The sequence below is a fragment of the Pyxicephalus adspersus genome, chromosome Z (assembly GCF_032062135.1).
Source record: "Pyxicephalus adspersus chromosome Z, UCB_Pads_2.0, whole genome shotgun sequence".
Classification (NCBI taxonomy): Eukaryota; Metazoa; Chordata; class Amphibia; order Anura; family Pyxicephalidae; genus Pyxicephalus; species Pyxicephalus adspersus.
This window is the reverse complement of record NC_092871.1, coordinates 20,729,449-20,753,619: the sequence shown is the minus strand read 5'-3', so window position 1 is coordinate 20,753,619 and position 24,171 is coordinate 20,729,449. Positions and strand designations below refer to the sequence as shown.

The 24,171-nt window shown below is 37.6% G+C and overlaps 1 protein-coding gene across 1 annotated transcript; it reads right to left on the bottom strand.

Moving 5' to 3' along the window:
* On the bottom strand, positions 1–22,746 carry KCNK6 (potassium two pore domain channel subfamily K member 6). The gene is made up of 4 exons (XM_072429891.1): positions 22,491–22,746; positions 17,936–18,249; positions 5,550–5,945; positions 1–3,141 (listed from the first exon to the last, which is right to left on the bottom strand). The coding sequence occupies exons 2-4, from the start codon at positions 18,240–18,242 to the stop codon at positions 2,915–2,917; spliced, it is 930 nt and encodes a 309-aa protein (XP_072285992.1). The 5' UTR covers positions 18,243–18,249; positions 22,491–22,746; the 3' UTR covers positions 1–2,914.
* Positions 22,747–24,171: the final 1,425 nt, after the last annotated feature.

The following is a 24,171-nucleotide window of genomic DNA, read 5'->3' as shown; positions in this document are numbered from 1 at the left end:
TTGGGCCCTGACTTGCTGTGGCATTCCGGCTCTTCTGACCACCACCACTTCTTGTCCAATTATTGTGCCTTTGGTATAAGTCAAGGCAGCCTCACTGATCAGTGAAAAAACAGGTACTAAGGGTCATCCATAAAGTGTAACTAAATCAGGGGCTTTTTAGGCTAATAAATGTAAAAGCAGATATCTTATGGTGTGTGTTCTTCGGCAAGACTCATCTAAAAAGTGTAAAACTGAATACAGGTGTACTTTATAGCTTAACTTCAAGCAACATGAGTTTAATAGATCCAGATGTTCTGTCTTTACCTCTGCAATGTAGTATTTGTATTTTTATTGTACATATTTTGACCTGCATAAAAAAGCTGCATAAAAGTTCAGTTTATAGTTGGACCTGCTGTGCAGCTTTTGATCCTCTCCCACCCACTGCCTGACCTACTACAATTATGATTGAGGCCAATACCAATTATGATTGACTGACTTACTAATAATGATTGTCTAGTATTGTGTCTCCACATACAAAACACAGTAATGGTGTTGGAGCTGTACCTGCACCATCATAGGCTGTATTATATGAATGGGGAGGTGTGATACCAGTCCAAGTGTCAGCTGGAGGATGCAAGTACAGCAGACAACTAAAAGCTGAAATTTTTGTGCAGTTTAAAAGTATAAAAAACAAAAACTTCACTACCGAGGTAAGGGGATAATTGGGATTTCAAATATAATAAAATCAGAAGCTAGTAGTTCAATACAACTTTAAAGACAACAGGAGAGCTTGCTAGTTCGTTCATAAGCAATCGAAATTTTTGCTATCACTCGTACAACTATTTCAACATTTTGGAAAATCTTTTTAAAAAATATTATTAGTTAACATTCTACTTTTGCTCCCACAATTGAAACTGTGTTTTCGCAGTGTATGCCCTACATCCAAAAGTTGGCCAGGAAATAGTCATAGTTTAGCAATAATAAACAAATCTCTTTGCAGGGGAAAGCCTATAGCAGAGCAAAGCAGAAAACTCATGTCATATTTCAGTTCAGCATTCATGGAATAATAAAAGGACACCTCAGATTGGATACTGTGGGTAAATGTATTTCGGTATAAGAGGTTCATTACCAGATATCCCCGATTGTCAACTGTTGAATATAAGGAAAATGAAACATTAAAAGCTCATTTACCAAGTCAGTGCTTAGTGCTAGCTACCCCTCAGAATCAAACAAAAACATTTTGTAATGACCTAACTCCAATAAAACTATTATGATTGGCTGCGATGAGACTGCGCACATTTGATTGATTAAAAAAAACAGATACTTATAATTGTAATGTTATATAACACAACACTAATATTTCCATAAATCCGCAATGTGACCAAACCCAAACAACTCAGTTCCTTCTTCTGTTCTTGCAATACACAGAAAGAAAAATACTTGTTAAACAGATTTAACCTTACTAGATTTATGAAAGTTACTATTGGGTTTTTGTATCCTCTTAGCTATTTTCACTTCTTTACTGGGAAAGTATAAAAAAGATTATAAAAAACATTTTAAATACATTCTGGAATGTCTCAACATTTTGGCATTCTTAAAGCATCTCTGAGAATATAATACTAAACAATAGTTTTTGAGATCACTGAATATTTAAGATTTAAAATTGCTACTTTCTTTATTCTCACACTTCCCTTTTTATTTTTATTAAGGTAAAGATAACCTTTTACAATGTGAAGTAATCCATATTATGAGTGACTACAGTAAACTGACCAAGGAGAAGTAACTTCACTTTGTACATCATCTTTTTTCACACAACTTTACTGAACAGACTCAAACAAGAGGTTTTAGTTATATTTCATACCAGCCTTTCTATATAGTTTTGGGAACTTAAACACTTATTGGTAATCAGTACAAGTATATCACCTTATCATTTCTTCTTCTAATGTGACCTACTAAATGTCTGTTGTCCAATTCTTTCCAGGTCAAGCAACCATCAGAACATCTCTGAACTACTACAGGCCATAGCAAACACTTTTGGTCTAATAAGGGAAAAGTTTGCAAATTTAGATGTGCTTTGGATAAATAGTCTAATGCAATGTTCATAAGCAATGACCGTTTAGAATCCAGGCTTTTTGACCCCAACACTTTAAAAACACATTTTGATTTTCAAGTTAAGCCCTCTTCTGTAAGCACCAAACAAATACAGAAGTTCATTTCAGACAGGCCATCAATACAACATACAAATTAAGACAGGTCTGTTGGTGTTGCAGTCAATGTTCAAGTTGTTTAATCTTTAAGCTGACCCTCCACTGCCAGATATATTTTTAAACATGAAAGATACATTCTTTTTTTTACATAGGTATGAAATACATGTCTGTATTAAGTTACCTGTGTATTTGTTAGCTACAAGATCATTCCCTAAGTATAGGGTAAAACTACCCTACATACAATAAAATCTTGAGCTGTAATAGGCTTACATTGGAAGGTGCTGACCTTAAAATATTAGGAGAATACAAAAAAAAAACAAAAGTAGTCCTCCTGTGTAAAAACAATACTATATTGAATAAAATAAGTTGATTACTGTGCTAATGTCAGTCAATCTTACTGAAAAAAACAAAAATAAGAGTGTGAATCTTTCACATTAGAAACCCATCATGTGCATTCTAAGTTATGGTTAATAAAAAATATCACAAATCTGTGATAATGATGAATCAGTCTAAAGTGGAACTGGCACCAAAACCCATTCCTATGGAATACGGAACCTAAAATAGGATGGTCAGATTTGTACCAAGTTGGCACAATGGCATGAGGTCAATCTGGTCATATAGTAAAGAGTTTGGATGGCAGCTAAACAGCATATATGATATTAAACACATTTTAAACAGCATATTGTCCTGTAAAAGGTTAGTTGGCCCCGAAACTCTATTTTCATAGGTTATCGATTGATGGACGCGTAACCCGCTTGAGTTGTTGCAGTAAGTGGTCTCTTGGGTTCAGGTTCCTTGACAGAGGAAGACTCAGAGGTCTCCAGAATGGGCTCCTGGTCATCCAGGTCATGAAGGTGAGGGAGGTAGAAAAGGTCAGTGAGTCCATGGAGATCCGCGGCTTTGTGAAAAGTCTGAAGGACGAGCAGCATGGCCATAAGACCAAGTAAGAGGTAGACTGTTGAGAGAGAGAGAACACAGAAGGTTTTTCAAATGATATAGGCTGAAATAAATATCAGAGAGGAAAAACAGTGTACAATGGTTTGAAAATGTAAGGTAGCAGAAGTGGGTAATATGAAGACAATAAATTTAAAGATGAATCCCCCTACATTCATGTTACCTATCATCGTATTTGAGGGACAAAGGACTATGGATGCCAATTTATGTTGTATACTTAAAACTTTAACAAATGCCCTCAATATAATACAAAGTTGTTATATATATATATATATATATATATATATATATATTTATATATAAACAAAGATACAGCTTTATTCCATTCTTCATGCCTTGTTACTTAAAACAACAAGCAGCAATGGAGTGAATCATGCATCGACACAACTGCTTATAGTGTCTATTGAATGAGCATGTGGCAAGGTAACAACACAGGAGCTAGGTGGGAAATAGGAACAATGCATCTTCCCCAATGTTAAAGCCAACAATGGGCCCCATTGCAAAACTGATGTAGGGCCTTCCTTGGCTGAGAATGGCCTGGGACCTTTGTGCAACAGCATACTTTGCACCTTCCTATGTCCACCCTGATCTGCTCCTTAAAACAGAAATTGCCCGAATATGAAACTATATGTAGCATGTATTATAATGAAAACTACAGATTCAGATATAAAGAATTCTACCTCACATAATAATGAGTTAAACCCAGACCCAATTGAGATTTGCATTGAACAAATCAATCTATGAGTTCTGAACACCATTCATTACTGCATTGGAAGTAATATTTCATTTTAGAGGAATGAAAAACAAGAAAAAGAAGTGAAAAGTGTAATGGTTTAGGGCAGTGGTCGCCAAACTTTTCCAACCTACGGACCACTAAATGCACAGAATCCGGACTACGCATTCGCGGGGAGCTGTGTGTTACTCAAAGTGGAAGAAACTTCCCCCACAATTACATCATGATGCCAGAACCTGCCCACTCTCCCATCGCAGGTCTGGGCCTATGATGTGAGAGTGGCCGGGTTGTGCCCATACGGGGGACATGGTTCGCGGCTCTGGCCGGTGCGCTGGCTGGAGTCGCGGACCACCAAAGTTTTTCTCACAGACCGCCAGTAGTCCACGGACCACCTGTTGGCGACCACTGGTTTAGGGCAGCACTTCTCCTTAATTTAGATACATGTTAGTGAATTTTGAACGTCATCCTTGTTTTTAAAAGTTAATCCTCCTGTAATATGTTTTGCTATCGACATCTTGCCTATTCTTTCATAACATCACAAAGCATCTAAATTGGACAACATTCTAAAATGTGCATTGTGAATTCCTGCTTAGCATTCGGACTGGATGCCAGAATATGTAATTCTGGAGCACATCCAGCCTAATTGACATACACAGAGATAAAACTACAAGTCCCCAGGCATGGAACCTGTAGTAATATGTAACAATCCTTATCAGGAGAATATTCACACTTGTTTCTAGTGATGAATATCTGGTGGTGTCAAAAACATCTGAATGATGCAAGCGGTAAAGGAAACTGCCTGAACGGAAATCTAATTCAATGTGCCGCTTCTAAGTGATCAAAATGAGCAAAACTCTGCTTGTGATGTGATCCTCCAGAAACCAGGCCTGGTGCTTAATTCTCATTGAGCTATGACAGCATCAAGCTTATCACAGGCACACTGACTAAAAGCAGGGTTGGTATTTCTTTACTAGGTGTCATTTACTGCAGAGGTTACCAAAGTCAATGGGAACAAGTCACAGTGCTAACTAACGATAGTTAGCACTCCACCATGGTATAATGCTAAATAACGGACCGCTAGGGACTGCTTACATGTTTGCTTTATACCTAAAACAAAACAGTGCAGACAGTACAAGGCTCATTCATACTATTGCTAGAAACAATCTCTAAAAATAGTTTGCAGCAACAAATATAAAATCCCTATCTTCAGCCATGTGGCTGTAATTTTCACATCACATTGAACTCAGCTAAATAGGGCGTCACTTTTCTTTAAGGGGTTTGTTTCCATGTGTTTTAACGTTGCCAATTGGGCATATAGCCTGTTGTCCCTATCGAAAGATCTAACATCCTGAGCGCTAGTACACTTTTGTCATAAAAAAAAAAAAATAATGGATTCCCTACGTCCTTCTATTAAGTTCCTTTACAGCCTTTTGGGTACAGCATGAAACTGCTTCCCAAGCCTTCGCTGTGCTGCCAAGGGTATTTATTCTTTTTTTTCTGAAGGACAACATGCTGAAGTGCAAAGGTGCAAATACAAGTTCTTTAGGGACAAATAGGAGAGACAAGATGGCATTCCCAAAGAGAAGCCTAAAGAACAGGAGGGGGATATTGGAACCCATATAGGGTTTGCATGACTGTCCAAGTCCCTTTATTTCCCCTGATCCCCACATACTTACAGGCCACGGATACTTTGTAAAGTTGTCGCAACCCCTGGTTGTCCTGCTCCCCAGGAACATAGTCTCCTAGGCCAATGGTGCACAAAGAAATAAAACAGAAGTAGAAGGCATCCAGGAAACTCCAGGAACTTTCTATCGCGTTGAATATGGCGGCAGGAACAAAAAGAAACAGAACCAATACCAACACACTTAGCACAATGAAGTGGACCCGGGTCACTTTCCTTCGGTCAAAGCCCTTGTGAAGCTGGAAATAATGGATGGGCCTGTAGGTGAAGGTGGCCATGAGACGCTGGACAGCAGCACTGAGGACCAGCATGGTGAAAGGGACGCCAATAAGAGCATAGAAAATACAGAAGGCTTTTCCAGAGTCCGTCAGGGGTGTAGTGTAACCATAACCTGAAAAGAAAAAGCACAAAGAGGTAATTATTGCACCACAGGTCAATATGTAGAAAATTATTTCCATATACAGATAATTCCCGGGTTACATATGAAATAGGGACTGTAGGTTTGTTCTTAAGTTGAATTTGTATGTAAGTCCGACCGGTTACATTACTTTAATAAATGCAATTAGTACAGATGTTTGTTTCAACATAATATTAGGCAGTATGGTGTCAGTTACTGTATAAAATCCTCACTGTGAGTTAATCACAAAAAAAGCAAATTTTTACCTTCTGGAGCAAGCTGTGTTTGATATGCAAAAAGAAACAACTGAAGAGTTTGTCTTGGTCATTAAAGAGTTACAAGAGGTCGCAGAAGATATCAAATACAACTTCAGTTGTGTTTAGCAAAAAATTTCTTCTGCAAGTCATGCAAATCACCCCACCATCAAGCCTCCGTCCAGCACACAAGCGAGCAGGGAAGCCCCGTTCATACCTAGTATGTCGGATATCCTTAACTCGGAGACTACCTGTGTATGTTTTTTTTTTTTTTTGTATGTAGAACCAAAATTAATAAACAAAACGAACTTATTCATTCATTCATTCATTTTCCTCATGTTTTGACTCATTATTAACCACTCTTAATTCAAAACAATACCTGCTGATGGTCCAGAAATCCAAAGTATTCCCAACTTCCCCTCTGGGTTGATAACAACGCCTCCATTGCACTGAAATCTCAATACAGGTTTCAGCCTTATTTAGTTCTCCCTAACACAAAACACCTCCTACTTGTGTTATTGCAATTAAGAAAGAAGTAGAGGTGTTCTGTGGTCTACAAAGGAAATCTAGACAGGGCTAGAAGCTGGTTGGGATTTCAGTGTTATGTACTTTAAGGAGAATCTAAAATGTGATTACAATAAATTATTTTTGTAACTTTAATCAATTAAATTTTTGACATGGCCTTCAGGTTTGTTTTTTTGTAACTGTTGTATATTTCAGTGATATTTAACACAGCTAATACATTCTCTGCCTAGATTTCATTAATGTGATTAGCATCCTGTTTATTGATTCCGACTTAGTCTATGGGTCAGGTCTGACCTCACTGAAACCAATAAACTCCCCAGATAATGTCTGTATTAGTCGGTCATTTGTAACCTTTATTTAATGTACAGCGCTGCGTAATATGTTGGCGCTATATAAATCCTGTTTATTAATAATAATAATAATAATAATAATAATGAAAAATACATAAAAATACACAGCATTGCTTTTAGTGAAAACTGTACATGTACAATGTGTATGGCGATGGTCTGCAAAAAACAAAACAAAAAGGAAAGAACTAGAACCTAATTATCTTCATGTTCCCCTGTGTTGCAGTTTAGGAGTGAACACATTCATATACCAAAGATGAACATACATAGCTAATGTACCAGGGCTGAGCTGTTGTAACATGTTTTTTTTTTTCTATGAGTAGAGGTTATAACCCACAAAGGCTAAAAAATGCCATAGTGCACAATTCTCCTCTGATCTTGAAGCTGTTAGTACATGAATAGAGGAAAAGGTCAGTTTCTTTACATAGTGAGCCAAAGTAATTAGTAAGCATTTTTATAAATGTTTTGACTAGTCAGCAGGTATAGGGGGTGATCTGTTTCCTCATTTGGGGTGAATAAAAAGTTTTAAGCAACAAAACCTTCCACCAGTCAGCTCAGACCTCATCTACTGACATTTGCACCATGAAGGTGATGAATCTGAACAAAATCCATCTGATATAATGCCAGGAAACGCTTTCTATTTTCATTAAAAAATGTTAGGTAATGTTAATAAATATAATAATGCAATACACCAAGCATGGATATGGCATTCCTGGCTGCAAAATACGTACAGGTTGTGCAAAACCATTGGGACAAAATAAGATTTTTATGTATTACGGAACAGCCAATAAACAAAATTTACTTTGATGGCTGAACAAATGTAAAAGGTTCATAGTACAGAATAGAAGAAGAAATGCTTTATAATAAAACAAACATATCTACAGTTCATTATCCAAGTGTGAACAGGTGTGAATAATAGAATTGTACAAGATCTTTCTACATGTGGGGGTAAATTCCCTCAGTCCTCACTCCATTTGGGATCTGATTGTTCCTATACTCGGTTATATTAGTCTGTATTGTGCAGCAAGCCCATATAAGAAGAAGCAGATGTGACATCAGAAGCTAGATTATTATTATTATTATTAGTAAACAGGATTTATATAGCGCCAACATAATATGCAGCGCTGTACATTAAATAGGGATTGCAAATGATAGACTAATACAGACAGTGATATAGGAGGAGAGGACCCTGGCCCGAAGAGCTTACAATCTAGTAGATCTAGATCTTCCCAAACTAGAAAATTAAGTGTTATGTCAACCCAAATGTCAATCCTCCCAAGTGTCAAATCACTCCCTCAATATTTCTGGAATTCCAGTGAGATTTGCCAAATATTCAGAACTTGTCCCACAACTTTTTTTTCTTATCTATTTCACCTAATTTGACAATGGAAGGAAATTATTTAAAATGTAAGAACATAATAATTAGTTGTATTTGCTTTTAGCCAGGTAAATATGAAATACTCTATATAAATATATCACATCTAGCCAGCAGGTGATGTACTCTAGGCAGTTCTTTACTAATTCTTCGGACATTTTACTGCGATCCTGTAAAAATCTTCTAATCTTCTGTTGTTCAATTGTATTCCCAATAAATATGACTAAAAGGAGTCAGAAAATTTAGCTAGTTTATGCAAAGAATTTTGCATTTTCAGTTAGACAAAAGCAAAAAGTAGGCAGCCAGTGTTGGTCTTTGAATTTAGAAATACCAGGATGTCCTGTTATCAAATATTACATTGTTTATAAAGACTGGTGTAAACACACTTAAAATGTAAAAAAAGAAAAATCTAAAAATTACCAAAAAACATTAAAGTTTCTCTTTAAGCAAATTAGGCAGCCAATGTTCCCATTCTGAATTCTCCCCAGGGGGTCAATGGAAAATAATTTGGCCGTGGAAAATCACATTACAGCAGACACAGAAATACTGCAGCTACATGCCTCATCCTTATCCAACATCCTCACCCAACATTCTTATTTCCCATAATTATGGTATAATCCCACAGTACACATGTAACAAGTCCTTAATATCTAGGCAGTGATATAAGTGAATTAGTCTGAAATAAGATTTATGCTTGTCAGTTTATTATTACGCACATGAAACACTCTATTAGGTTATATGAAGGAAAGTAATTTGAATCGTTACACTATGTATTTGTATAACAGCAAAGATATCTGGTGAAAACATTTACGTTCATCAGTTAAAGTGACAACTTAAACTAAATTTAAAGCGTACCTAAACATTTTCATTTTACATAAAAGGGTAGACAACCCTTATATGTAAAAGAAAAAAAGTTATTAAAAATATTTTATTTTTTTAAGTGTAACACCTGTTTTCTTCGCCTAGGCAATCAAGACTGAATGGAAGAGTAAAGCCTCCCTGGATACCTACGTCACGCATCCCGGGTGGCTCTGGGTGCTCCTTCTGCGCATGCCCTGATCTCAGACATGCACAAAAATGGGCATTTTTTCTGTTAATAAAAAAACTGCGCTTGAGTTGGATCGGCCTTTTCTTTTCCCCTTTACAGCAGGCTACATCAACCGGTCTGGCACCTGCGCAGTGCGAGATTGGGTGGTGTGCCAAAAAGACCAAGGAAGAAAAAAGGAAGGATGAAGGTAGTGGTGGCCGAGGAATCCTAGGACGACACAGGCCTGGATCACGGCATGGACCAGCGCCATCAAGGGACCTGCAGGGTTAAAGGTAAGTGTAATTTTTTTGTTTTCAGTTTAGTTCCACTTTAAGTGCATTTTGGGTCAGACTGTGGGGAGCTCAGACAAAAATAGTTGCATATCTGTTGCTGAATACTAAAATTTTTACACAAATCAGTCAAAGAGAGCTGCCAACTGTATGTATAGTAGATCAAATTCCAGAAAAAAAAAAAACGAATCAATTGTTCACTACATGTACAGTGAACTCAATATTGGCAGCTTTTCTTGACTACCCATGTATCAGTATGATTAGATATATGTATTTGTGGCAGAATTTTGTTGATCACTTTACCTTTGTCCAATAAATATTTGTATTTTTGTCAGAGAACCAATCATAATACAGATTTAATAAAATATGATTTCAATTAATTATGTTCATCAATATTAGATTATATTTACAAAATATATTTTCACTTGATTGTGAAAATCAAGTCAAAATGTAGACTAAAACATGCATCGTTCAATAGTTCCATTGATGAAAGATCTGTTTTTGACTGCCGATACCTAGACTTATCGGTAATAGCGCCCATAGGAAGGACCGGACAACTGGACAAAATTTTTTAGGCCATACCAAGATAACTGAATGATAACCTTTTACCATCATTTACCCCACTCATACTAAGAGACTTCTACATGAACGTATTAATATTAATCTCATTGAGCTACAAAAGAAGTCTGTATAGGCAGCTGCTTTGGTTTAAGTAGCTGAGAAATTGGACAGGAAACCGGGTCACCAGGCTGGATCAAATCCAATAAGACTGTGTCCATCAAAACTTGCGTGCAAAGGCAAAACAGTCAATAGAAGAAAGCCAAGCAAATGTAACAAAGCAAATAGTATCCCTTTTCAGAGACAAACACTTTTGGGCTACATTTAAAGCCTGATATATACCTTACCTATTTTAATTTAAATTCTTACACCCCTGCTTGCTTGCTGCTCTCCAACCTAAGTGGATAGGCGACTCATATTATGTTACCTCTTCAGGTTTTAAGCTTAGGTATCCTAGGCTTTCTCTGGGTACTATATTTGGACTCCATTGACTTACTTTGGTTATGAATCCTGATCTAGAACAGCATCCATAGGTCCAAGCTGTGTGGTACCCGCAGGGAGCTCAGGATGCCAATAATGGGTGCTCAAATCTAAAAGGGCTACATTTATGATAGAGAAAACCAAAAAATATATATACCAATATACTCTTTAATTAAAAGGCCAAATGCATATACTATTATTTCTGAATACTAAGACTGAATTTTTGGCCCTAAATTTAGCAAATTATTCTGCCTAGACATGACTACTCCTTCTGAATGGCACCTGCCCATCAAGGCATTTTGAGATTGTGCATAACCCCTACAAAGAGTCAACCCACTGCTTGCATCAGGGCCTAAGAAAGAGGTTCTGAAGCATGGTGTTGTAATGATTTTATGACACTATCAACCTTGCTCTACGTGCCCCAACAATTTAAGATATGTAGTTTTTTCTTTGATCCAGAGATTAGCTCGGACTACCAATATGGGTAAGAAAGGAATTGATAGGTTTCCTTTAGGCAAACTTGGCCACTATTGCTGTAGGTGGGGATTTTTTAGGCCTCCTCTAAACCAGTGGTCAGCAACTGGTGGTCCGCAGGCCACTAGTGATCCGAGAGAAAATGTTGGTGGTTTGTGGCTCTGGCCAATGCACCTCCCCAGCAGGGTCAGGAGAAGGACCCCGCGGGGGGCGCACTGGCCAGAGCTGCGGACCATGTATCCGTATTGATCACAAGCTCAGGGCGGTGGATGGGTTTTGTCTCTGGACACAACCCACTTACTCTCCCATCGAAGGCTCAGACCTGGGAAGTGGGGGGGTTCTAGCATCATGACGTTACTCTGGGGGAAGTTTCTTACCCGTTAAGTGACACCCCGCTCCCTGAGCATGCGCGGTCCAAAGTCCGTGACGTACAAAAGGTTGGGGACCACTGCTGTATACCAAACTTTTGAAGCATGTTAGGGAGACTGAAACTAGATATACACGTCTTTTTTTGAAACCAAATCATCAATATACTATCCTGCACTGGCTCCTGTGGTATATGACAACATTGCCACCCTGTAAATCTAATAGAAGAAAGACTTTTGCCCACAGGTTCTACTCCAGACCCTAGGAGAAAGTTTGGCATAATTGAAGATTTCTCTTTAATACAGAAATAAAAAAAAGCAAGGCAAAGGACAGAGTTTTCTATTTTTTATTGGCTGTCCCAAATACATAAATATATATTTAAGAACTATTTTTTACCTGGTCTTACCCTTTAAGAAGGCCATAAACGTATTCATTTCTGGAACACAGAATTCCCCTTCTCTAGGAAACACTTGGCGGATTGTATCTGTACTTGGTCTGCACTTTGGCATCACATTTCCACAATGGAAACATTTACACACTGCAATCAGCTAAACAAATATTACAGCGCTGAACACCTCCCCTGCAGTAAAGTTGAAACTGAAATGTTTTGCAGTGAGTCTACCTTGGATATTACCAGGAAACAAAGAAGATAGATTGGGGATTTATGTCACCAGCATTTTTTAAAGGGAGTTAAAACATTTTAAAATTTAAGGTAATCATAGACATGAGATGAATATCACATAGTAAAGCTGCTTACAGTCAGATAAACCCGTGAGCCCATGTCAATGAACTTTTGAATTCCCATAAAAATCTATAGGAATGTAAAACCTGCTTGAAGCATGTCAGGTCAGAGGTGGCCAAATTCCAAAAAATTCTCAGAAATAACATTGACACAAGCCCTAAGTTTTAGGCCTACTCTAGACACTACTGATCAACTAGTCTTTGGAATTAAACAACTTGGTTAGATTGGTTTTCCCCGGCCAATCACTAGAAGACCCTAAATAAGGGGCCACTACCTGGAAAATATTGCTTTGTTCTCAAATAAAAAACAAAAGTTTGCATAAATGGCATTGTAAATATAATATCACTTAAAAATTGTACGCACACAGCCTAGAGGACAGCCGCATTTTCAATATGGTGTGAGCATAAAGAAAGCAAAGGTAGAAAGTCATTCAACAGTACATGCATGAGACAAACTTAGAAGTTAGACAATCCTTAGACAAAAAAAAAAGAATAAAATAAACATGCATGTTTATACCAAAACGATTTGGTAGTGGAATGCTTCAACCAATCTCTTAAGTTTATAGGAAACCTTGGTCGAGTGTTTCAACGAAGGGGAACCCTCAAAAAAACTTTCAGATCTTCAGGGAACCCCTGCTATAATTACTATATTCACAGCTCACAGTAGATTTGTGTGATTGTAAGAAAGAAGAATGCACATACATTGAAGACCAGTGGGAAGAATGTCACTCTTACAGAAAGACAAAAAAGATCATTAGTGTCCGTTAAACTGACCTGAGAGTCACAAATTGCTCATTGTTCAAGGAACCCCTAGCAACTTCTGGAGGAACCCTAGGGTGTTACACAGAACCCTGGCTAAAAAACCCTGCCTTGGTCCATTACTTATAGGACTTGGTGGTGGTAACAGATGCCGTATCCCATAAATTACATTACACCTATTTTAGAAATTGCTTTTGCAGGAGCATTTAAAGGTGCAGAGGGTTGGGAGTGTATGATTGAAGGAAAAGTAGTGGTACATTGTCAATTAAAAAAGTGTACCCAAGAATGTGTAGGCATACAACAGAAATGGAGCAAGGAGTCCTCCTTGTCCACCAGCAAACACACTTGTATCATTGCACATTATACCATTACAGGCAGACAATACCCAGTCTGACTGAACCCCTAACCTTACTCACTGATCTCTGAACTGAATTACACTCATTATCCTCTTTCCTTTAATCCTCTCGGTGTACTGCTCTCCTGTAATCTTCTCCGGGTAATTAAACACAGCAACAACAGATTCTCTACTTAATATGCTGAACACACAGAGGTTGGGGAGGGTAAGAAGGGTCTAAGAAAGCACAGAAAATACATAACTACTCAAAAAAAAAAAGTGTTTAGATGTAAAATAAAAGTTCTCAAAATGTTTGCCTACTCAGCAAAACTACTAGTTGTATACATTATATGGTGACATGATTTGTGGAAGCTTTTTGTACAAGATTTGTGTACAAACACATGCTGAATAATTGTAACTGAAAACAATCCTTAGTAAAAGATTCCAGTGACAGTGAGCAGAATGAGCACTGAACAGATATCATTGTAATGTGGTGGGGTGGGGGACCATTGTCTGTAGGATCCCCTTTATAAGTTCTTGGCAGCATGTGGAGTAAGAACTGATAAAAACCTTTTAGGAGTTCACATCCCTAATGTCATAATGGACTCTGGGAAGCTTCATTTGCAAGCATGTGTTAAGCTCAAACTGTTTATTTTAACCACAGATGCTAATTCAATTCTTAACTAGGTCAGAAATTCTGAATCTCGACGGTGCCTCTGGGAAACACACGCAATATTTAGCACATACCAAAATTAAACAGCCTGACTGTTCCATAACTTTTGACTTCATTTTGAAAGTGTTTGCAGTGTGAGCTATATGGTATGGTCTACAGAAAGCATATATTTCTATTTCTAGCTGACAGGTCTAAATATGATTGGCTACAGTAGGGGAATACAACAAAGTAAAAGCCTAGTAATTATTCATAGTGGAGCACAATCAGTGAAATGAAGGACCTTTCACTTCCTTAAAGAACTGAAATTCCACATCTGAATGGGACTTTCCATGAAATAACTTAAAAAAGACCCTACTTCACACATCCTCCTAGCAAAAAGAACAGAGATAAATGTTCAGGGCTTGTTTGATAATATATAACCTGTAAGGAAAAAGACTGGTTGGCGTTATCTGAACAAATAAACCATGCAGCCAAAAATATATATATCCATTATATAAACCCAATACTCCCAAGTCTGGAGTAAACATGACCTTTCCCCCTTGCTTACCCAAAAGCGGTGCCTAAGGGGTCAGTCTTAAATCCATTGCAATTCATGACTTTCAGGAAGTCAGCATTTGCATAGCATTTTGGCCTAAGCGATCGAGAATGAATGGGAGCGCAAAGCCTCCAGGAATACCTATGTCACACATCCTGGGAGGCTCTTGGGTGCTCCTTCTGCTCATGCCAGAAGATCTTGGGCATGCGCAGAGGAAGCCTTTGTAAAGATCGGCAATTTTTTTTTTCCCATCTACGTCACCAGATCTCGCGCCTAGGTCAGGTGATGTAGGAAGAAGAACCAGAAAAAAGAGGCAAAGATGGCGGCACCCATAGCACCAGCACGAAGATGGATGCCGGGACGATGCAGGACACGAAGAAAGAGACCCCCGCACCGAACGACTGCGCTGTGGCATTAAAGATATGTGAATTTTTTTTGTTTTGGCGGACTCGAGTTTAGTTCCTCTTTAAGACAGAACAGGCATCTCTGCTTTGCCACTTTACTTTTTTATATCTCTTTTTTTAGTACAAGCTTATTTTAAAGTTCAGAAGAAGAGACATATATGTTACTACATCTCAAGGGAGCCAAACAATTTGGACTTTACATGCTTACTGGAAATCAGCTTTCAGCTATGGATGTACCCAGCACCACACAAAATTTCCTAATAACACATTGAGAACATATAAACAAGGACTAGATTGAATATCACATGGATGGATTGTCAACTGCACTGACCCTGCAGCCTTTACCATGACATAACATGTTTACAATCTGAACAGGCGGCTGACCTAGAAATGGTAGGCTTCCAGCCAAGAACCAAAGCTGTATTTAGCTAGAGATGGGGGGGGGGGGGAGACAGAATTCAGGGTACATTTAAGGCCAGCACCCATAACATTTGTTACAATGACATCTAATGTGCAGCCAAGCTCTATATCCTACCACAGACAACTATGATCAAATCCAATTAAAAATATCATAGCACACTATAGGACATGAACCCTACTGCTAGTGCCCAGAGTTTGCCTTTAGTTTCCAACATCGTCAGAATATTTACTAGTGGACGTGCCCCCTCCAGCTCTGTGGCAGTTGCTATGTAACTTTGTGCTCTGCTGTGCAGTGGGGTCAGGCAGCCGATTTAATAGAATGGGCTGCTTATTGTATGGCAGTGTGTAGAAAACTGTTTAAACACTTTTAAGTATTTACATTCACACCTGCCTTAGCCCGCTTTATTTTTGAATACCAGGTATGAAAATATTAAACTTAAAGTAGCATGATACATTGTACCATTCTATCCATTTATTAATTCCATGTGGCAATAATGGTTCTTAACTATGGGTGTGATTGTTTTAAGGATAAACTCATTCAATAATTGTTTGATGTACAGTAAACAAGCACAATAACAGGAATCACCTTTTATATGACTCATATTTATTATATTTATTGTTAAATACAGGTCAATCAATCTATGCAACAGATAATAATCAAATAGAACTACTGCTGTCATAATTAAGTATGTCTCCAGGAGGAACCGGCTAATAAGCCATGAGCAAAAGTTTTCATTCCCTGAAATAGTATCTAAATGCTTTGGAGCCAATACAAAAGGTAGTTTTAAGGGTACAATAGGCTTTAAAATGGCTACAGATGCAACTTTCAACTATCATGGACCTGTACCTTATAGGTCTCCTGTCCCCTGCCCCCAAGTTTTTTCTTTACAGGGTGGAAAAAAAGTAAAACTAAACTTTTAAAGCAACAATACACAAATACAATAAAAAATACACCCAAAATTCCTACCTCCCAAAACACTATCTAAATAAAATAGCAGAAAAAAGTAGAACTAGACCTAAGCAGCATAATTAATTGATTTCACCAAAATCAAAGTGCTTATACCAAGTTGCAATGTCTTCAGAAAACTCTTCTTCTAGAAGGGACCTTTCCATAAATGTCACTATGATTATTACACTCTGGTCTAGGCTCCTATTACCAAAATGATTCATTATTTCAATCACTCACATGTTACCAGGACAAGTATACCCAGTATCAGCATAAATCATATTGTTCGGAGAACATATCACCAGCACACATTTAAAGTTATCTGCAAAGTCCTTTTTTTTTTGTTTATTTGAAAATTACATCAACGTGCAAAGATTAGAACCCCTTTATCAGGCATGTCACATGCAACGTTGAATTGAGATCTTAAAATGGACTTTGCAAAAAGAAAATGGTGTACTGGCGACATTCTACATATCACCTATCACTAGGTTGCTGCCATTATTACACTATTACACTCTGGTCCTAGGAGGGACTGACCTATTATCACAAGCTCATTATTACACTTTGATCCTTGCACATTTTCTCATGTTTTATTCCTTTAAATACCATGTCAGTAAACACTAATGTTTTGGAGCTTCTGGAAGATTTTCTTTTGTGAGCGGACAACTTCTGTAGACTAGATGGTGTCAGCCCAGTCAAGTTGTCTTTTGCCAAATGTCTCATTAAAATGATTCACCACCCAATTTACCATCACTTAATCGTACCAGTTTCTGACATGACAAGGAAGTTTAGTGCCAGTTTTTTCACTGTAAGATATTACAGTTCAACTGTTTGTACAAGGAGATGTTTGCACAAAGATCTGTGTATCTATTTATACCCAGCAGGAGAATTTGTTGGATTATGGAGCCCTATAGATTTATTTTGTTTACTTTAATCTGCCATGTGTAACAAGAGTCAAGGTGTTACAGTATACTGTTCCTTGTGACACGCTTAGACCTGGCTTGCCCTGTGACTAGTAGAAGATCGGAGCTGATCTGTGACGGGTGGAAGGACAAGGTGACACAAGGGTTATTCCTTTTTGAACAACAAACAATGCATTCGGGATTGTTGAAAAAAGGTAAATCAACCAGGACTGTCGCTCTCCTTTTTTTAGCAGAGTAACGTCAAATAAAAAAAAAACTTTTGGGGGGAATGGAAAAATGTCCCTTCAAGAAAGTTTTGATCCTTCACTCGTGTGTAAAAAATGAAGGTTACGTATTGCATTTGAGTTAATATTTTGGCCAATAATGCTTCACACCCGATTGTTATATCTCCCGATACATTGTTCCCTGGGAAATATCTATAGGTCTATGGTAAAGAATTATACTGACTGCACAATCAAGTGAACAAAGACAATTGTTATCAATGATAAAAGTTCCAATTAAAATTTGATTTCAGATAATAAAATATCTTCTAACACAGACATTTGCTACTTACCAACAGTGGTCACCAAGGTGCTTGCAAAGAACATAGAAGATGCCAGATCCCACTGGCTCTCATTGGAGGCGTTATTTAGGACAGAAACTCCAAATTTGTTGGCACTGATCACTCTCTCGAGGAAGGCCTCCAATCTACTCTCATTGACACATGGGCTGTCATGCAAAAACACCTGTTTTAATTGCTTTAGTTCATTTCGTAGATTTTCTTCATATGGGGACTCAATGCTGGAGACCACCCATGCGCCCAGCAGAAGGTAAATCAGGTAACCTCCAACAAGCAATGTAAGCACCAACCAGGACTTCATGATGAAACTAAAAAGAGAAAAAAAATTTGTACATTTAAATGACATTTCTATGTTTTATCCTATTAAAACACACTTCAAGTACAGTCAATCAACAGCTGATGTGCCAGAAATATAGATGCTTCTACTTTCCTCTGGTGTATTTTGATATCTGAATGTTAAAGCAAATGTTCTCAGCCTTGCTTACCTCATTTCTGATTGGTTAAAAATAACAAACTAATATTATCTAAATGACTTCTGTAAATATTTGTTATACTCTATCCCCTTCCACACTATGGGTCATTTAGGCTATACACACCACAAATGGAAACAGTGCCATGGTCATCTCTACATTTAAACTGTGTTTCTGGGTTATAGATATGATAATCACAGGGATCAATAGAGAAGCAGTTTACATTCTCCATTTTGTACAATGGCTTTAGTATGCTGCAGCCTATATACACAAGGGATAGTTATATGAGCACATAGAAATATTTAGTGGAAATCCTGATCTACTTGTGCATTGTACAATAAAAGCAGAAAATCTGTGTTGAATCAGTTGGTAAGGAACTAGAAGCCTCAATATGTCTTGGAAAGCACTGAAGGTGTAGGTCTGTATCCAGGTAAGAGAAGACACACATCTGAACTTCTGAGAAATTCTACCAGGGATTAGGCTATGTACACACGTGCAATAGTTCAGGGCTGATATCGGACGAGTACAGTGCTCGTCGTCCGAATGACCGTCCTGGCGGATCCACAGACAAGGAACAATCGTAATGAAAGTGGACAGGAGAGAGCACAGCAGGGTGCCGCTTCGTCATTCTCTCCCTGTGGAGCAGAACAGTGCTGTATGTACAGCGCTCGTTCATGCATTGTGCAGTCGTGAAGATCCTTTCCAACGTCAATTATTGCAAGTGTGTGTAGCTTTACTTTTGATCATGTTTCCAATTCCCAGTAGACCAAAACTGGTTGCCGTATATCATCCATGGATATTTTTGGAACCACGGAAGGCAAAAACCCTATATTTAAGTTCTCATTGACCTTGTGCTTGTTTCCTTTCATATGTTATACCTTTTCTTGTCACTCTTTACTGTTGTATTTATTGTCACTATTACTATCACTATTTTTGAAAAAACTTAATATAGAGCCACGATATCCAACACTCTTTGTTAAAACATAACCCTGTTTTTGTATACCAAGCTCTCCTATACCCAAGATACCAGCCCAAAGTTCCCCTGCTAAAAGCCAATGCTTTGGTCAATGTTTAATCAGCATAACTATTCACATCACCTGGTTTTGAATGAGAATAATAGATTTCTAAACTGTCTACAAACAGTGGGAAGTGGGTGGCCACGCAATAATGCACAACAAAATACACAAGAAATCTTGTTCTTAAGAATTAGCTATTTTTAATAGACAGCCGGCAAGGGTTTCGTCTAACAAAAGTTCCTAATATAAATATGACACTTTGTATTTTATTAACCTGAATATTAGTGTCTGGGGAAAAGTAGGTGTATGATGTACTTTGGTTGTTGTATTTAGGGGGAAGGTAGCTACAAAACCTGATCAGTCTGTAAATGGTCTCAATCTTTCTCTATAGCTTTAGGCACCTACAGTTTGGAAATCTTTTTTCTACAATACAGGAAAAACCTGGCCATTTATAACAAAGTTCCAGATGTTCACAAACAATCCCACTGCCAAGTACCAATGTGATTTGTGCAATTATGTAAAACGTATTTTACAGTGATCATTTAGCTGTAAGTAAGAACATACTTACTTACAGCTAAACATTATGTTATTATATATTACACATAATATATATATAATATATATTATGTGTTACAACATTACTGTCTAACACATAATACAATTCGAACAGAGGGAATTTTGTTACCATTTTGATCAGTTTATTGTAACTGAATATTTGAATATATTGCAAATATATGCACGTGGACACCATTAGATGATTGTCACTGGAAAAATTGCCCCTTTGGAAGACTTCCTATCACTATCTGGCTCGGTAAAGACAAAAAGAAAGGTTAAACCTCCCCAGTGAGGTCACAAACCTCACTGGTCATTAAAACTTTTATACACTATCCAAAACAATCAAAATTAAAGTTTTGCCTTCAGATAAACTTTAAAGCAGGTACAATATTGGCCAGCAAATTGTAATTACAAGCAATTGTCTAACTTTTTTACTAACTTTAATCACAAAAACAAACAAGCAGATGAAGGCAGGATACCAACTTCTCTGCAATTACAAAAATGGTGACTGTTGGCTTTGATTTATCAGTTGTTTTCTGGAATATTAGGAAGATTGCTAGTAAACGTCCTTAGATCTGGCCAACATTGAGGCCTGTAAACATGGCATTTGTGTAGCATATTTAGCCTGGGTTCAGGTCTATGCAGCCATGGTAGAGTGGCCACATAGATGTTCATTGTATTGTGCACTGCTGTTCATTGGGGACAACTAACCCATTCATTTAAATTAACTATCTACCGCAAGGCAATGTGCAAAATACATGCGGTACCCTGCATTGCAATGCTCTGCAGGATGGCTGACTATGCCTTGTGCTGTCTAAAAATTACAGCAAACCAATGCTTGACATGCACGGCACCATGCCATGCACCACAGGAGTAAATCAGGACATGAATGCAGCATCCTGAATACAGCATTTGAAGTGGATACACATGGAAGTGTTCTGTTTATGTATAAAGTTGCATTTTTAAATGCTCAATGTCTCTTGCTGTGCTTTGCACATACAGTTTCACCAAAGCATTAGCTTTGCTCTATGGAAAAAGGAAGTACTGGTTATTGCTCGCTGAGTCAAGGCCAATTTGCAGTTGGGATGGTATCGGAAGATAAACTCTAATTACCTGAACCCTACACAGCCCATCTGTTGCAATCAATTATTAAAATAATTGCATCTTCCCCTTAAATTTTTTAGTATGATGATCTATACAATAGTTTTTGAATGTGATTTAAGGAAAATCCTTGCATGCACATAAAAAAAAAAACATTTTCAGCAAGTACAGGAAATACCTGTTGATCTTGCCAAAAATGCCAGGTCTGTGTCACTTCCTTTAAGCTGAAAAAACATTAAACCCAATTCTATTTCTCTTGTGCAAACTACTAATCCCATCAACTACCGTGTAATATGCTTTAACAAGCAACAAACATCAGGGTAGTCCTTTGATGACATGTCAGAGTCGAGACAAATTTCATGCCTATAAATCCAGTGAACAAAGGGATAGATTATAGGGAATAGATTTAGGGGAAGACTTTCTTCTTAAGAAGAATTGTGGAGGATAAATATTTTTGTTATGTTGCCCTGTGTTTGTTTGTGCAGTTGTGTTTGGCATGCACACAATTATGAACAAAGCAAGTAATGTTGGTTGTGAGAAAAATACCTAAGATATGACAGATCTGTGTGCGGAGAAAGATGCTTGTGTGTTCAGCAGTGCCGTCATACATACTCTATGCTAGATATACAGGAAGTTGGTTGTTTCAATTAGCACAAAGTGCAGCCAAGTATCAGGTCATTATAATATGGCATATCTCATTCTATAGAACACAGCTGATGGATTTGTATGTCCCATCTTGAATTAGGCTTGTGGTACATCCTGGAAGGTAGGAAAGCTCCAGGATCTTTTATTGGAGGTCTTTACCTTTATGGAAAATCTTGTAAAAAAACACAATGGCCGTAAATACCCGCATGACAGTACAGTACCCATACCACGCAAACAGCAATTATATTCAATTGTTTAGACATGTCAAAACTGACGAAAGATGAATTCCGATTAGATGTAGGTTACTGTTTGTTAAGTTCTTTTAGCATGGCTTTTCCAAACAAGCTTATCATTACATTAATGTAATAAGATACATGTGTAAGCTCTTCGGGGCAGGGTCCTCTCCTCCTCTGGTGTCACTGTCTGTATTCGTATAAATCCTGTTTTTTATTATTATTAAAAAAAAAATAATAATGTCTAAACTGTAGGAACTAAGACCAAATAATCAAATCAACCTTTAGAAGGTCCAACTATACTGGTTGCTGGTTGATTTAAAAACACAATTCGGTGGTAAAAGCTCAATTGAAAATGCTATTTATTTGTACTGTTGGCAACCCAAAAACAGATTCTTGTTAGCGAGAAGAATAGGATTAGCTTAAACAGGAATAGTTTCAACATAAGAAAGTTGATGTTGGTTGATTTTTTAGTATTCGAGGTATAAAATACAGAACTTAATTTGAAGGAAAGAGTTGTTAAACATACCTGTTGAGTCTTTGTCTTTAAGCTTCTAGTTGGGAGTGTGGCTGAGATCAGTTCACTAGCTCTTGCTGAACTTACATTCTTTTTACCTCTCCGCATTTACATTAAAGTTCCATATCTTATATATTGGACTCTATTGTTGTCTGCCCCTCAACCAGAGACTGGTTTAGTTTGTCTTTCAGTCTGTCCCCTCTTGTTTGGTCTGCCTAAGCTTTTTCACTGCTGCCCTCTCCACCTCTGAACAAAAAGTTTTAGCAGAGGAAAAAAGTCAGAACTTCCTGAGGCTGCAGAGAGGGAGGAGAGGGTGGCAGAGTTGTAGGAGGAGAGACAGAAAGCAGTCAGAGAGGAGAGATAGGAGCACAGGAGGAGGGACAGTGACAGTATAGGATTATAATAACACAGCAAACAGATATTCATTATATACAAGTCTGCAAATCAAACCTACAGCTCAGTAATATTGTACAACTGCCCAGATATAGGGACAGATGAAAACACAGCACAACATTTATTTGTAACTTTTTATATCAGAATAATATATATATATATATTAATGTATTTGACACCACTTTCCAAAAAATTATTGATCACTTTTTTGGGAAATCAAATGAACATTCTGGAAAAGAACATTCATGCATTCTCTAGTTCTCAAATACTTCTAATAATCAACTGAGAAAGTTATGTAGGTATAAAATTATAGTTTATTTGCACCTTTCTGACAAATGTGATCTTTTTGGTTAACCTGGGCTCCATTTATAAAACAGGGAATCAGACATTCCCTCATGGGAATCTTTCTGATCCATGTGTTCATGGATCCGTCCCGGCGAAATATCATAATGCAAGGGGAGAGAGCGCAGCGGGGTGCTGCTTGCTCATCCCCCCCCCCCCCCCCTTCATAGAGCAGAACGGCGCTGTATGTACAGTGCTCATTTATGCACCATTCAGTCTTTTCTCATTGGAAAAGTCCAATGTGTGTATGCAGCTTAAAGCTGTGTACACACTACATAATTGTTGCCACAGATGAATGATCATGATCAGGTGTATAGAGATCTGCGTCTCTGTTCAAAATATTTGTAATCTACTGGTCTTGTTGCAATGTCCTTGAATAAACCTAAACATATCCATCATACCAAAATTAAAATGTCACTTTTGCCCTTGGGTAGTTGTAAAACATGCAAAATTTTCTTGTACAGTAGAACATTCTATAGATTTTTGGAAGTAACTATACATAGTATCCTACAGCAAGAGCCAGTACATCTTAACAGAACATTACATGTAAAGTATGACAATTACAAGGATGAATATTTTAGAAATATCCAGTATGTCAGAAGAATAGATGATATGTTTTACAATCAGTATGTCAATGACCAACCCCTGTCCATGAGTCTGATTTTTAGCAGGCAGTCTAAAAGGAGCTGATCTACCTCACTTTGCACTTGATATGAAAAAGAACCATTGCAGCCATCTTCCACAAATGCTACTTACCTTACTTACCATGTTGGCCTTTGGAGTTTACCAGTTTTAGTTTAGAGAGCTGGAACAAATATGCAGATCAGGAAAAGCGAAGTCAATTCAGACCTCTACATTCATTCTAGGTTGGCGAGTCTCAGAGTTTTTGAAAGCCAAAAAGCCAACTAGAATTTGCAGAAGTCAGGAAGGGTGTCTCTTGGGAAATATTTCCTTTAAG

Excerpts from the sequence above, each read along its gene's own strand:
- KCNK6 (XM_072429891.1), bottom strand. The coding sequence starts at position 18,242 with ATGAAGTCCTGGTTGGTGCTTACATTGCTTGTTGGAGGTTACCTGATT. Across the intron at positions 5,946-17,935 it reads CACCTTGGTGACCACTGTTG|GTTATGGTTACACTACACCC; the intron begins GTAAGTAGCAAA and ends TTTTCTTTTCAG. Across the intron at positions 3,142-5,549 it reads TTACAAAGTATCCGTGGCCT|TCTACCTCTTACTTGGTCTT; the intron begins GTAAGTATGTGG and ends CTCTCTCAACAG.